The 16,311-nt window shown below is 42.0% G+C and overlaps 1 protein-coding gene across 1 annotated transcript in view; it reads right to left on the bottom strand.

The window, feature by feature from the left end:
• LOC112234724 (complement C4-B-like) overlaps nucleotides 1-16,311 on the bottom strand; it is a 43,094-nt gene that overhangs the window by 18,682 nt on the left and 8,101 nt on the right. The window contains exons 2-28 of the mRNA XM_024402991.2: nucleotides 13,270-13,465; nucleotides 12,990-13,176; nucleotides 12,844-12,914; nucleotides 12,663-12,748; nucleotides 12,501-12,583; nucleotides 12,333-12,420; nucleotides 12,144-12,249; nucleotides 11,890-12,016; nucleotides 11,651-11,766; nucleotides 11,246-11,422; nucleotides 10,919-11,116; nucleotides 10,491-10,685; nucleotides 10,150-10,296; nucleotides 9,249-9,381; nucleotides 9,022-9,090; nucleotides 7,572-7,778; nucleotides 7,208-7,322; nucleotides 6,889-6,959; nucleotides 6,521-6,660; nucleotides 6,137-6,340; nucleotides 5,615-5,666; nucleotides 5,424-5,507; nucleotides 4,977-5,180; nucleotides 4,646-4,878; nucleotides 4,183-4,287; nucleotides 3,840-4,008; nucleotides 845-1,059 (exon numbers count right to left, since the gene is read on the bottom strand). Of these exons, the coding sequence (XP_024258759.2) occupies nucleotides 845-1,059; nucleotides 3,840-4,008; nucleotides 4,183-4,287; nucleotides 4,646-4,878; nucleotides 4,977-5,180; nucleotides 5,424-5,507; nucleotides 5,615-5,666; nucleotides 6,137-6,340; nucleotides 6,521-6,660; nucleotides 6,889-6,959; nucleotides 7,208-7,322; nucleotides 7,572-7,778; nucleotides 9,022-9,090; nucleotides 9,249-9,381; nucleotides 10,150-10,296; nucleotides 10,491-10,685; nucleotides 10,919-11,116; nucleotides 11,246-11,422; nucleotides 11,651-11,766; nucleotides 11,890-12,016; nucleotides 12,144-12,249; nucleotides 12,333-12,420; nucleotides 12,501-12,583; nucleotides 12,663-12,748; nucleotides 12,844-12,914; nucleotides 12,990-13,176; nucleotides 13,270-13,465 (3,778 nt within the window). The remainder of the gene's footprint in view (nucleotides 1-844; nucleotides 1,060-3,839; nucleotides 4,009-4,182; nucleotides 4,288-4,645; nucleotides 4,879-4,976; nucleotides 5,181-5,423; nucleotides 5,508-5,614; nucleotides 5,667-6,136; nucleotides 6,341-6,520; nucleotides 6,661-6,888; nucleotides 6,960-7,207; nucleotides 7,323-7,571; nucleotides 7,779-9,021; nucleotides 9,091-9,248; nucleotides 9,382-10,149; nucleotides 10,297-10,490; nucleotides 10,686-10,918; nucleotides 11,117-11,245; nucleotides 11,423-11,650; nucleotides 11,767-11,889; nucleotides 12,017-12,143; nucleotides 12,250-12,332; nucleotides 12,421-12,500; nucleotides 12,584-12,662; nucleotides 12,749-12,843; nucleotides 12,915-12,989; nucleotides 13,177-13,269; nucleotides 13,466-16,311) is intronic.

Raw genomic sequence — 16,311 nt, 5'->3', positions numbered from 1 at the left:
CCAACCAAGGAGGGCCTACAGCAGCACCTAGATATTCTGCACAGATTCTGCCAGACCTGGCCCTGACAGTAAATCTCAGTAAGACCAAAATAATGGTGTTCCAAAAAGATCCAGTCGCCAGGACCACAAATACAAATTCCATCTAGACATCGTTGCCCTAGAGCACACAAAAAAACTATACATACTTTGGCCTAAACATCAGCGCCACAGGTAACTTCCACAAAGCTGTGAACGATCTGAGAGACAAGGCAAGAAGGGCATTCTATGCCATCAAAAGGAACATAAAATTCAACATACTAATAAGGATCTGGCTAAAGATAAAGAATTAGGAGGGGGCAAAGAGAGGGAGAAAAAGATAATAGTATAACTAGGGCCAGGAGTTTTTCCAAGTCTCTTCAGGTGGTCAGTGATAACTCCTAGCTCCAGATCATAATGCTCTGATGGTCTACTGGTGGCTTGTCCTAAAGTACCTACCCGTCTCTCTACTGGTGGCTTGTCCTAAAGTACCTACCCGTCTCTCTACTGGTGGCTTGTCCTACAGTACCTACCCGCCTGTCTACTGGTGGCTTGTCCTACAGTACCTACCCGTCTGTCTACTGATGGCTTGTCCTAAAGTACCTACCCGTCTCTCTACTGGTGGCTTGTCCTACAGTACCTACCCGCCTGTCTACTGGTGGCTTGTCCTACAGTACCTACCCGTCTCTCTACTGGTGGCTTGTCCTACAGTACCTACCCGCCTGTCTACTGGTGGCTTGTCCTACAGTACCTACCCGTCTGTCTACTGATGGCTTGTCCTACAGTACCTACCCGTCTGTCTACTGATGGCTTGTCCTAAAGTACCTACCTGTGTAGAGCGGAACCCTCCTCCATACTGCCTCTGCTCAGTGAGCCAGCGGGCAATGCGCGTCGCATACGTCACGTCTTCCTCCGCCACCGTCTGGAGCAGGGCGTAGGCCGTGGTCTCCACAGAGATGGCCTTGGCCTGGGGAACCCGATTGGCCCTCTTCTCCCCACTCAGCCTTAGAGCATCACTGGCCTCCCAGTGACATGTAGCTTCCTCTACAGGAGAGAGAGAGCACCTTTTATCGAAGCTTGTATCTAGACGGTTCTTGGGCTGTCCCTATAGGATAACTTTTTGAATAACTTTTTTTGGTTGCAAGTAGAACCTTTTTTGTTTCCAGTTCGAACCTTTTTTGTTCCAGGTAGAACCCTTTTTTGTTCCAGGTAGAACCCTTTTGGGTAAGGTGGCAAAAAGAACCACCATTGGGACAGCGCACAGATGATTTCTATGAGCGCTGGTGTGCCATCCTGAACAAATGCTCTATTGATTTAATTACATTAATTGTTGACCAGTTGAAAAAGTATTTTATTGAAATGGATAACACAATTGAAGAGAAACGCACAGCTCTGCAAGGAGCTGGTCCCTTCACACGAAAGGTACTGCTATGGGATCCCCCATGGTTCCTAACTATGCTAATTTGTATGTGGGTTACATGGAGAAACAGCCTATTTTCAATCCTCTCCAAAATGTTTTCTTGCCTCACATCATTTGGAAACGGTATATTGATGATATTTTTGTTCTATGGAGGGGTGATGCAAAACAGGTCCAGGAGTTCCATGCTTTTCTTAAATTCTGATCATCTGAGATTTACTATACAATCTGACACATTTCAAATCAATTTCCTTGATCTTCTGATGTTGTGTGAAGATAAAGTTCTATACACTGATCTTTACAGGAAACCTACTGATCGTAACAGTTTGTTGAGGGCTGACAGTTGTCACCCACTTCCCTTGGAAAATAGTTTTCCCTACAGCCAATTCTGTCGAATCAAAAGAATTTGCACAAAAAAAAACAGATTTCGACAGAAATAATATGCAAAGAAAAGTCAAGGAGAAGATGTACAAAAATGGTCAGATTAATACTGCCATTGAGAAAATGGAAAACAAAACGAGACATGATCTTTTTCAAGGTCAGTCTCACAAAAATAAGCATTCTTGCGTCCTAACTACCCGCTATTCAAAGTGCTCTAAACAAATTAAGGGAATCTTCCACAAACATTGGCACATTCTGAGATCCGATGACAGTATCGGTAACGTTATTGTGTTTTCGGACCATCCTTTGGTCGTGTTCTCTCGGGGCAGAAATCTCAGCGATCAATTGGTAAACTCTGATTTACCACCCCAAGATATTTCTGAACAACCTCTATTTGCGCCCCTACTGGATGGAAATTACAAGTGTAATGGCTGGGAAAACAGGGAAACAGATCCCATTCAAAGGTGTTATTACGTGCTCCGCTAAGGCAGTTATTTATCTTATAACTTGTCCTTCTGGTAAAAAAAAATATGTGGGTTAACAAAGAGCAAATTAAAAGTACGTACCTCAGAGCATCGTAGCACCATTAGGTGCAAAAACTTGACCCAGTTCCGGTCTACTTTTTGGAAGCAAACCACTCGATTTCATCCCTACGTTATATTGGCATCGAACATGTCACCCTCCCTAGGAGAGGGGGTGACCTCGACAATTTATTGTTAAAACGAGAGGCTGCCTGGATCTTTAATTTAAAGACCCTTGCTCCCTTCGGTCTCAAAGTAGACTTTGATCTGAAGTCATTCTTGTGATTATTGTGATTTTTCTGTTGTAAATGTCTGTAAGCCTATGTAGCCAAATTGTATCTATGATCGTATGCTATCCATTCATGTTTTTGTTATGTTATTTTTAATATATGAGAATTAACCAACGATATCAGGCCACACCCGGCCAGGATTACAGACACCCGTGTGTGTCCTTTGACACTATATAAACTCGTCACCCTGCAGTGTTGGTCATTAAACCCTGATGAAGACAGCTCGTCTGTCGAGACGTTGGATATTAGGTTATTGAAGTATTGCATCTGAGCTCCTAGAGTGTGCGGCTCCCCTTTAATTGTTCAAGTGTTCTACTCCGCAAGCCAGCACCTCGCCAAAATATATGTGGGTTTCTTTCACCTCTAGAACCCTTTTGGGTTCCAATTCGAACCTTTTCTAAGAGTGTACAGTAACTTTAAAGAGCGAGTAAGTTCTCCTTTTGAAAACGGCACATGTGCCATCGATGAGCCAAGCATGTATTGTAGTGTCAAAATTGACCTGAATTTATAAATAGGATAATTTGGTCAGTGTTGTTCGAAATGGTCATTTGCGCGATGATCGGAAGAAAATGTTATGTCATGGAAAGCAGGGTACCGAAACAGTTTTCCTTGGGTTGGGTCAAACATGCCCACAGCAGGCCTAACCCAAGTAATCAATTCGGAGTGCAGCTTCTCGTGACACGATCGTAATGCCCATGGTCAATTTGGTTTGACATTCGATATTCCAATGGGATTAGAATGTCAATGGCTCAACACAAACAAGACACCCACATTAAACCACCACCCCAAGACACAGCGGCTGTATTTCCTAAAGACCAAGACGGAAAACGAGGCCAAATCAGGAAGTTCAGCCCCCACTTTAACAGCGGCATACTTTTGCAGGGGAGACAATCAGTAATCTGTCACCCTCTGCTGTTTAAATATTGTCATTGTGTATATCTGCCTACTTCACTCAATATTTATACAGCCAAGGAAATCTATGTCTACGCAGAATACCCTATGCAGACTTTCTCCAGCCACTACCTGTAATACTTTACAGGAGCTATTTATCAAATCAGGTTTATGTCCAAAAGGAATTAATTAACAGTATTTATGTAAACACTTGTGGTAGACGAATATAGCCCTCTGATCTAGAGGACTACTGAAGTAATATGACAATTAGATAACCCATAGTCCCTCTTATCCAGATGACTAGTAAAGTTACAAGGTACTGACCGTTGTCACAGTGTGCCAAAGCTCTGAGTTTGGTCTGAGCCGTGGAAGCAGCATCTCCACCAGGGGACGTTAGAGAGAGGGCATAGGAGGTGATGGATACAGCGAAGGGCCTCTCAAGGGAGTCCAGCTTCGACCCCAGGTAGACCTTAGCCTGCTCCATAGCATACCTCTAACACAGGGGAATGGTGGATAGATTTAGCATTATAATTAGCAGTATGCATGAGCTTCATTCTGGTATATTCTGTTGCAAAACCTATTTGCCCATTTAGGATAATTCCACAACTTTTAGTCAGGTTAAGACAGTGATGTTAAGGTTAAGTCCATGACTTGAATGATGTATTACCACTTCTGAGTCTTGTCCTTCAGAGTACAGCGGCACAGCGTGGTGCATGGCTATCAGAACGAACGCTGTCAGGGACACCTCTCCCTCAAACCCTCCCACTCCACCCTGAGAGGTAGCAGACAGGTAAAGACACAGTAATGTATTGTATGTTATGGTAGTGTACCTGCATGGTCCGGTCATGGAGAACATTTGGGTCATACATAGATAGAGGTTAGAGGGGTGGGATTGCTACCGGAAACTTGCCAGTTCGAATCCCTGACGGGCTGAAAAAATTGGACGAGACGACTAGAGGGTTGTTAGGTGACAAATCCTAGAAAGACGACATCTCCAGCCGCTGTGCCCTTTGGCAAGGCACTTAACCCATAAACTGCTCACCATGTGTTTTTGTGTATGTGTGTCTATATTGAAGTGGTTGGGTACAGCAGAAAACACATTTTCACACAGATGAATAAAGTATTCTTACCTGCATGGTGCGGTCATAGAGTGGGTTAGGGTCAGTGAAGGCTCCACTGGCCAGCTGTTTAGACACCAGGTAGGAGATGGACTGTTGGATGTAGGAGTCCTCCACTGTAATCACGTCCCTGCATTGGGACAACTCCTTGGCTATAAAGGCTGTCAACCAAACACTGCTTGGTGTTGCCAGGAAAGCTCCATAGGATCCGTCTGTCTTCTTGAAGGTCAGGATTCTGCCATATCCTTGGAAAGAGAAATAATCAATTCATTTCAACTGTTTGATTCCCACAAGGGTAGATGTCTCAAAGCGATTAACTTAAGATGTTCCGGTGTCCCCTCACCAGCCTGTATCATGGCCTGAGCTTCGTCTCTGCGTTCAGCCTTCAGGTCGATCCACTGTCCCGTGGTGTCCAGGTATCTCATGGCGTGGATGGCTGGAGACATGGTGACCATTGTCTGCTCCGCACACCCCATGGGTAGGGAGATGAGCCGGTCCACTCCATCCAGGTTCAGACAGTTCTCCACGGACTCTCCCATCACGCCACCTACATGGGGGGTACATGGGCACAGAGCTTATACATGGGACCAGGAGGTTTCCCCCTTATATTAGTTAACTAGACCTGGAGATTGGTTAGGGCAAACTGGTCAGGGAAGACTCCTAGTCTGAAATAATATCTCCTGGAACAATATATATATTTTTAAATGTAAACATTCAGTACTACAGACCCCACATGAACAGAAAGTCTGTCTAAACGTGTGGGTAGAGCGAGTCTGTGGACCCTACTTACCTTTGACACTGATGTAGGCGTCAGATTCCAGTCCAGGTACAGCACTAGGAGGAGGTGGGATTTTAAGTTCGATTGACTTGGCAGCTGTGCAACATAGATGAGAACCTGTTTTAACTCAATGTCTGATTTGGCTTGTTTGCATCAATGTCCCTTTTACTACCAATGTCTGATGTTCTGATAAACAACATTACCATTCCCATCAATGTTGTATTCATGTTGTATTGAGACCAGTTCCCCTTCCCCCTGTATAACAGAACAAAAGGTGAGAGTCTCATTCAGAATGGTTATACAGACATATACAGATGTAGGATCTGAATTTGAGCCAGTTCGCTACAGCAGGAAAATAATCCTGCAGTAGCAGGAAATTTGAATTATGACATTTTTGTAAGGGTTGCACATTTTTTTTCATAAGGGAAAATCAAGTCTGAAATGTCAGAGTGGAAATGACAAACTCCAGAGCCCTTTTAAACCTCAAAAACAAGTTTTAAATGTCATGCATTGCAGGAAAGTTTTCAGTGATCAAAGAAATTTTGTAAAATGGTAAAAAGAGATTAAAATCCACATGTTGCCAGTTGTGTTCAGCACAATAAAGAAGTGAGAACCACATGTAGCCTAATGTACATATGTATTATAGAGACATAGAGTAGAACTACTGTGTATTAGAAGGAGAAAAGTGATACAAGTTTAAATATTTGCCAGTGGTGTGTTCATACCGTGACTTTGAGGTGCTTCTTGATCTGGTCGCGAGCGGTCTTAGTGTAGGCCTCTACCTGGATAGGGATGTTTCCTATGACCAGAGGAACCACGGTGAAGTAGACAGGGACAGCAGACTTACCAGGTACTGTCACCACCTCCTTGTCCCCTCTGTCCCCCCCTGCACTGCACAGACCCTCCACCCACGCCAGCTCTACTGTCACCTTCACAGAGAGAAACACAGTAGACATGGCAGTAGATGTAAGTATAGTCAAAATGTCTGTCAAAGGAATCTACAGATGATAATGTCTGCAACTGCTGTTTATTTGAATAAATGGCTGTTGGGGGCATTTTGGATTTGAATATATTGTTTTGACATATACTGTTTTAAGAAAACAAGTTACCTCCATACTGTCGGTTCTGTAGTTGTACACAACAGCTTTCACCTGCAGCTGTTCGTTTCTCTTCACAGAATAGGGCAGTCTGAGAGAGACAAAGAAGTCCTGGAACACCACCAGAGGCTTGGGCTCAGCTATACAAAACCCTGAAGGGAAAGCCATCACTAACATTAACCACTTGATGACTGTCCTCTGAAAGTCTAATGGCGCAATGATAACCTGAGCGCCAGTCTTTGTGTCATCATGACAACTTCTTGTCACTCGTTGTCATGGTTGGCTTGACAATCAATGTCAAACTGAGTTGGCAAGAGCACAAACAGATTTGGGACCAGGATAATGTAATGGTCTTAGGTTAGAAGGAAGAGTTGACCTGCCTTTTGTTTTAGAGATTCCCACTGCTTGAACCTCCCAGGTAGTGATGGAGTCAGGGACAGCAATACTGTGTCTGAAAATAATAACGTACAACATCATTTAACTACTAGTTACACTACAGTATATTGGCTTCCAGGTTTGACCCAGTCTGTTCACATGGTCAGGGAAAACTCTGGGCCCCAGTCATGACAGTCCTGGCTTGTGTCCCAAATGGCACCTTATTCCCTAGTCTACCAGTCAAAAGTACTGCACTATATAGGGAATAGAGTGTCGTTTGGGACGTGGCCCTGAAGTCCACGATGTTGCAGATGACCAGGTTACCTTACGAGACCAGAGGGCTCCACATCAACGATGTCCCACATCCAGGTCTGAGGGAAGTAAGAGCGCAGGTGGACAGACACCTCATCTATGGCCTCCTCCTCATCCATATCATCATCTATTAGACAGGAGGACAGGGAAGAGGACAGGGAGATATGCATATACTCAGAAAACATTCAAAAATGTTCAGCTTAATCAATGCAAAATATGTGCATATACTGTAGTACAACTAGTCTGCAAAAATACAAAAGTATTGATTTATCTATTTATCTATTACTGAATGCGCCACAATAATCTGTAGATTGTAATATTCTTCTTAGATGTTATTGTCCAACTACTAATGTAATAATATAATAAGATAGTGTACTTCTAGCCAGGCTATATGTCTTCCTGGTCTTCTTGATGTTGTTCCTCAGCTTGGTGGCATCTCTGCAGCACTTGAGGAAGGCAGTGCGACAGGAAATAGACCGGTGGGTGGTTTTAGCATGACGACTCTCACAGGACAGACCCAGGCTGTTAAACCTGGCCCCATCCTGACAACACCTCTTCTCCATATTATCTGGGTACCTGTTGACTGCAGACAAGAACTCTGTGTCTAACTAATCCATTATATACATGTTTTTGCTGAAACATGTCTGAACATTTGTCTAGGAAGGACTATTGAAACGTATCCTTTGGAGTGCTGTCCATTTTATATAATTAATAATAGTTGATCATCTCACCATAAGAGTAAAACTAGCATGCTCAGAGGATGGAGGGAGAATAGAAGTCCCACCAAACCGGGAACATTCCCAGAACATTAGCTAAGATTCCCATTTAGTTCTAGATAGGTTTTGATCTAACATTAGGAGAACATTCCAAGGATATTTAACTTTGTATTTTTTTTTATCCTAACGTTCACTAAAATGTTTTACATGGTATCCAAGACTATGACTGATGATCTAGGATCACTTTTGCCTCTAAGAAAAGGCTAAATGTATATTGGGTGAACATCAATGGAATATTATGTTGAACCTAAAACAAATATGCTATGAACGTCATAAAAACTGACCTATTTGGAAATTGTGCAACATTGTGGGAATGTTCTGTGCAACCTTTGTGAATATCATAAGAATATTTTGCAACATCCCAGACAACATCCAAGACTTAATTCATATGTTCTGTCAACATTCTTACAACATTAAGGGAATGTCCTGTGCAACCTAACTTAGACATTGTATGAATATCATCATAACTGAGCATATCCCTTGTAATGTACCCACCAGGTTACAACAAATGTTCTGGGAACCTTTAAAGAACTCAGAAAGGCTGTTCTGTCAACATTCTTGCAACATCAAAACAATGTTTTGTGCACCCTGATACAAACATTATCTGAATGTCAGCACAACTGCACAGTTGCCATATCCCCACAATGTTCCCACAACTTAATGAAACATTCTGGGAACCTTTAAAGAACAGACAAAATGTGATCTGGGAACAGCTTGTATGTTAGGTGAATGTTTTTTTTGCCCCTTAAAAGAAACATTGTAGGATCGTCCGCACAACTGGATAGTTTTTGTGTTTTGGAAAGATATATTTTGTGATGCCCCCACAATGTTCCAAACATAAAGAAACATTCTGGGAACCTTTAAAGAACATATGAAATGTGTTATAGGAATGATCTTGTATCATCAGGCAAATGTTTTATACAAACGTTCTATAATCATCAGCAAGACTGGACACTTTTGTGTTATGAGAACATTTGCTGCGACCTAAAGAAAATTCTGGGAACTTTCACAGAACCAATTTTGGTTTGCTGAGGTTACTACTACACCTACTGATATCAGAGAAAGCCTGGTGATGGTTCAAGGCTCTCTTCTCTCTTCTTTTGTTCTTACAGGAGTAATCTGATCAGAGGACAAAAGAAAAATCATTTTACAATATTGTGTGGAATAAATTCCATCAACAACAGCAGCAGCAGTGATGTGCTTTTACCAACCAGGATCCGTACATGTACTATTCATTCAACATTATAATGAGTTAAATGTCTGAATGTAAACCGTACCATTTCTCACGTGATTCTCTGTATCCCCCCAGTTGGTTATAAAGGCGAGCCCAGCGTCCTGTAACACAGACTGGGAGTTCCTGCCCCCTCCCATAGAACACGCCAGGTCATAGGAGTTCATGTAGGCAAACATCTAAAGAAGAAGATGACTTTATTGGTCCATTTACTACATGAACAACAGATATTTGTCTTTTGCATATCCCATTCTCCCTGGTAGACAAACACATCCTGTCCTGTACATTCAGTAGATACATATAACAATACATACTGTCCTGTACATACAGTAGATAAACACATCCTGTCCTGTACATTCAGTAGATACATATAACAATACATACTGTCCTGTACATACAGTAGATAAACACAGTACATACACGGGGAGATACATTCTCAGGTATACTGTATTTTCACAGACAAACCTGCTCTCTGTGATACAGTACATTAGCTCAGCATTTTCCAAACTCGATCCAGAGGACACCAAGGGGTGCACATTTTGGTTTTTGCCTTAGGACTACACAGCTGATTCAAATGATAAACTCGTCACGCTTTGGTTATTTGAATCAGCTGTGTAGTGCTGGGGCAAAAAACAGAACGTACACCCCTTTGGTTATTTGAATCAGCTGTGTAGTGCTGGGGCAAAAAACAGAACGTACACCCCTTTGGGCCTCCAGGAATTAGCTTAGGAAATGCTCTATTAGCTGATACCAGGTCATAGCCTTGCGAAGCTGTCAACATACACCTGAGACTGAGCCAATATCCAGACTAATAATGTTATGTTACTTTATCATTTCATCTTTATTTAACCAGGAAGTCACATTGAAATTGAAATATCACCAGCAGGCACACATGCTGTATGTAGCTATTCATTCAACCTGGTAAGTGTGTGACAGAGGTTCTGTACCTTCTGAGCAGTGAGTTTGTTGTCCTTGTTGAGGATGTAAACAGCTGTATCTACAGCAGCCAGAGCTACCTTGTCTCCCTGGTCTGTACGGACCACCACAGTCACCAAGTCAGCTGGTTTATGCTCTTTAAATGGAAGGATCTCGATCTGAAAACAGAGCAACAAAGACATTGTCACAATCTGCCTCCATGCAAAACTAGATCCCTTTGATTGATCTTTATTAGTCAAGTTAAAATCATAAAATGTGCCTTCTTGATGCACAGCACTGACAACAGGATACAACCATAACTGGCTAAGTGTAGTAAGAGTAGAAGTAGAGAAACAAGCGGTGACTATAGAACCTGTCCTTTGCAGATATCTTTGACATCGGCCCATACAGAGTCCGCCACTATGGTAGTCTTCTCTGGTGCCTGTGTGAAGTAGTAGGCCACCAGTCTGAAGGAAGGGACCAGGTCAAGACTGTAGGGCAGACTGAAGGTGGTCAGCTCAGTCCTCTGGACCCTGTTCATCTGGACCACTCTGCCCTTACTCAGGACCTGAAAGAATGGAAACAGAGGAAATAACACATTATTACTTTTCACTACAGATTTTGAAAATGTTAATTTCTCAACCACAACGTGCTTATATTGATGTTGGTTACAGCTATGACAACCCCAGTCTACTGTGGTGTATGGAAACGTGAAGCTATGCACAGATAAAGTATGTTGCAGAAGTGGTAAGTGGTTATCTCTATCCATTATTAGAATGGACTGATACTCCAATATGTTACCATATAGTAGATGTAGGCTGGTCGTGGGGTGCCTGGAGGGGTGATGTCTCTGAGAGTGACCGTCATGGTTCCTCCAGGCTCCAGGGTGACATGTTCTATCTCTACACTCAGGTAGCTGTTCCCCTCAGACTGGACTGCTGACACTGTCATTTTGGCATCACTCACTACTACCTCTTTATCCTCTCCCTCAGCAAACATCTGGAGAGACAAGAACATACAGTGCAAAGTTACAGTACGTCAATATTACCTCCCATGGAAATTAGAGCCACATAGAACACTTGACATAACTACAGTGTTGATTGAAAGTTCTCTGTGTCTGTCCTGTACCTTAATGTCCATAGACGTGGCCAGTTTGGGCACTTCGAAGGTGAGAACAGCCTCACCCTTAGAGTTACCGGATCCCCCCAACTTAGACTCCTGTGTGCCTCCTACAGAGGTCACTGAAACTGAAGCCCTCATACGGAGGTCAGGGGCTGGGGATCCATCTGGGTGGGTGGTGGTGGCCTGAGAAGGAAACATGCAGCATATGCCCAGTAGACTATGTCTATAGATACAGTCATATTCTAAATGGTAAGGCCAATACAATTGATAACACTGATAACTATTGTACGGTATGTCTCATTTGGGGGAAAAGGGATTTGTTAATCTCAATATGATGTCCTGAATGAATACAATTATATTTTACTCTGGCGTTAAAGTTTGTCTTAGAGTGCAGAAACGACCACACAGTACCAGGATAGAGAACTTTCCTCCAGGTGTGAAGTATTCCTTAGTCTTCGACATGTCAATTATGTATGGAGACGTCACTATCTTTACTGAAGTGCTCTCAGCTTCTTCTAAATCTCCGCCTGAGAGAGCAAGAGACAAAGACAGACAGAGTGACAGTTACTGTCATACGGCACAATATCCAAGAGAAAATGCCTGAATCCGCTGGCATGGTCATGTTTTATCTGACTGAATGAAGGACTTACTTGCTGTTTCTAAAACTGTAACAGCTATGTACAGATTGTATCCCTCCATGTGTTGGATGTTTTGCTTTCCTGCTTTCCCACGAAGGTCTTCAGTTGGCAGGGTAATGCTGGCGACACCGTCTTGAATCTACAATACACCAGAAAAAAGTCAATGGAACTGGCCTGGATACAAAACAATAACTCTACAATTAGAAAATTTGACTTTAATTTGACATTTTTTAATGTACATTTTTAAGATGATAAAGTGAACTCACAGAAGTCTTGTTTTCTAGGCCAGGTAGATGTATTCTGTTGCCTTCTATGTCTATTAGTCCAAATCTAACATAAGCTATGCCATTGACACCTTTGCCATAGGTGTACCTGCAATCAACACACATTTACTTGACATGCTATGAACAATTCACAAAACGGTCCATAAATACAATCTGCTTCAACAATCTCACCTTACAGAGACGCTGAATTGAAAGGATTCTTCTGTCACTAAATAATATGGCTTCAAAGCTGTTATCGTCACCTCAAAAGTAGGAAGAACTGAAAGAAATAGAGGTGAGCTTCACTTTGTTGTTGTTGGGCCGTTTCATAGAGTCACGCAACCTATTTTTGATACTCACCATATTCCCTGACCTCAAACTCCACTGAAGAGTTGGACATGGGATGTTTGGTAAAAGCGGCAAGAATCTTCCAATGGCCAGCCCTGAAACATATTGACAGAGTAGTGGTCAGTGCTACTCATGTCCTGTGTTCCATAGATTTTATGTCAACATACTACTTACGTCTCAACATCAGGGATCATTATGTTCCTCTGAAGGAGTTTACTGGAGTGTAGAGCCTGGTTGTACACCAGCAGGCCTTTGGAGTTCTGCAGAGAGACAGTGAACATTATTTTGAGAACAGAGATTCAATAAAACACAATAATACAACTTTAACATACAGATAGATGTCTTGCAAACGTACAAATATCTTGACATTGATGCTTTCCTCGACAGGCAGCAGATAGTTGTCTAACGTGAAGACCCTGAAATTGACTGGAAAAGGACAAATTGGGATTATAACTAAAATCATATATAATAGTCAACAAAAAAAAATATTTGAGACTTTACCATTCTCTCCTGGATTGTAGATTGGTTTGTCTGTCTGGATGAAGACATAACCCTTTTTTGTTGACAAAAGGATAGTTTTTTTTTTTTTAAAGAAGTCATTGCTCTCTGCGGCCAGTTGGATATATGGCACAATTGTCTTTGTTTTTCCTATGTTTTTGATTGCCTCTTCGTACAGGCTAGGAACGACCTGTAAAACATGATAATAGAGGCAGAATCATATAAATGCACATTCCAGTAGTTCCATAGGGTATGAAAGGAGGTTAGCCTTCTGCATACTTACGCTCATTTTCACCACCTCCTGATAGCCATTGGCTTCATTGAGAGTTACATGCTTTTTTCCAGAGAGAACTTTATTATTGTCAGTTTGGTACAGGAAGTATAGTGTAATCTGTGTAGGCTTGATAGCTCCCTGGAGCTGTACTGTCACTGTCTCCTCTACTCCCAGGTGGACTATGTTGGGAGCAGTGATGAGACATCTGCAAACACACACAAACACAAACACATACACACAAACACACACAAACACACACAAACCAACACACACACACCCGAACACACACACACACACACACACACACAAACACAAACAAACAAACACAAACACACGAACACAAACAAATGAACACACACACACAAACACAAACAAACAAACACACATACACGAACACAAACAAACACACACACAAACAAAACAAACACACACAAACACAAACAAACACACACACAAACACAAACAAACACACACAAACAAAAACAAACACACACACAAACACAAACAAACACACACACACACAAACAAACACACACACAAACACAAACAAACACACACAAACACAAACACACACAAACACAAACACACACACACACACACAAACACACACACGAACACAAACACACACGAACACACGAACACACACAAACACGAACACACGAACACACAAAACACAAACAAAAACACACAAACACAAACACACGAACACAAACAAATGAACACACACACACGAACACAAACGAATGAAAACACACACACAAACACAAACAAACAAACACACATACACGAACACAAACAAACGAACACACACACACAAACACACACACACGCACAAACACACACAAACACAAACACACACGAACACAAACACACACACACACAATGAACACACACGAACACACAAACACACACGAACACAAACACAAACACACACGAAAACAAACACACACACACGAACACAAACAAACACACACACGAACACAAACACACACACATGAACACACACGAACACAAACAAACACACGAACACAAACAAACACAAACACACACACACACAAACATGAACACACACAAACACACACACACACGAACACAAACACACACAAAACATGAACACACACAAACACACACACACACGAACACAAACACACACACACACGAACACAAACACACACAAACACAAACACACACACAAACACAAACAAACACACACAAACACAAAAACACACACAAACACAAACACAAACAAACACACAAACACAAACAAACACACAACAAACACAACACAAACACACAAACACAAACAAACACACACACAAACACAAACAAACACACACAAACACAAACAAACACACACACAAACACACAAAACACAAACAAACACACACACAAACACAAACAAACACAACACAAACACAAACAAACACACACACAAACACAAACAAACACACAAACACAAACAAACACACACAAAACACAAACAAACACACACAAACAAAAACAAACACACACACAAACACAAACAAACACACACACAAACACAAACAAACACAAACAAACACAACACAAACACAAACAAACACACACAAACACAAACAAACACACACACAAACACAAACAAACACACACAAACACAAACAAACACACACACAAACACACACAACACAAACAACACACACACACACAAACACACACACGAACACAAACACACACGAACACAAAACACAAAAACAAACACACAAACACAAACACACAACAAACACAAACAAACACACACACAAACACACACACAAACAAACACACACACACAACACACACAAACACGAACACACACACACACACAACACGAACACACACAAACACACACACACAACACAAACACACACGAACACAAACACACACGAACACAAACACACACGAACACAAACACACACACGAACACAAACACACACGAACACAAACACACACGAACACAAACACACACGAACACAAACACACACGAACACAAACACACACGAACACAAACACACACGAACACAAACACACAAGAACACACACACACAAACATGAACACACACAAACACACACACACACGAACACAAACACACACGAACACAAACGCACACGAACACAAACACACACACGAACACAAACACACACGAACACAAACACACACGAACACAAACACACACGAACACAAACACACACGAACAAACACACACACAAACACACACAAACACAAACAAACACACAAACACACACACGAAAACAAACAAACACACAAACACACACACGAACACAAACAAACACACAAACACACACACGAACACAAACAAACACACAAACACACACACACACGAACACAAACACAAACAAACACACACACACACGAACACACACACAAACACACACACACGAACACACACACACGAACACACACAACACACACACACACACGAACACACACACACACACACGAACACAAACAAACACACAAACACACACACGAACACAAACACAAACACACACGAAAACAAACACAAACACACACACGAACACAAACACACACACGAACACACACGAACACAAACACACACACAAACAAACACACACACACGAACACAAACACACACACGAACACACACAAACACACACACAAACACACACGAATACACACACAAACACACACACAAACACACACGAATACACACACAAACACACACACAAACACACACAACACAAACACACACACAAACACACACACGAACACACACAACACACACACGAACAAACAAACACACACACGAACACAAACACACACACACACACACGAACACAAACACACACACACACACGAACACAAACACACACACACACACACACACACACGAACACAAACAAACACACACACACACACACACATGAACACACACGAACACAAACACACACACACACACACACACGGACACAAACAAACACACACACACACACACACGAACAAACACACGAACACAAACACACACACACACGAACACAAACAAACACACACAC

This window comes from Oncorhynchus tshawytscha, linkage group LG13 (genome assembly GCF_018296145.1).
Source record: "Oncorhynchus tshawytscha isolate Ot180627B linkage group LG13, Otsh_v2.0, whole genome shotgun sequence".
Lineage (NCBI taxonomy): Eukaryota > Metazoa > Chordata > Actinopteri > Salmoniformes > Salmonidae > Oncorhynchus > Oncorhynchus tshawytscha.
Note: the sequence above shows the minus strand (reverse complement) of the source record. Positions and strands in the feature narration are given on the sequence as shown.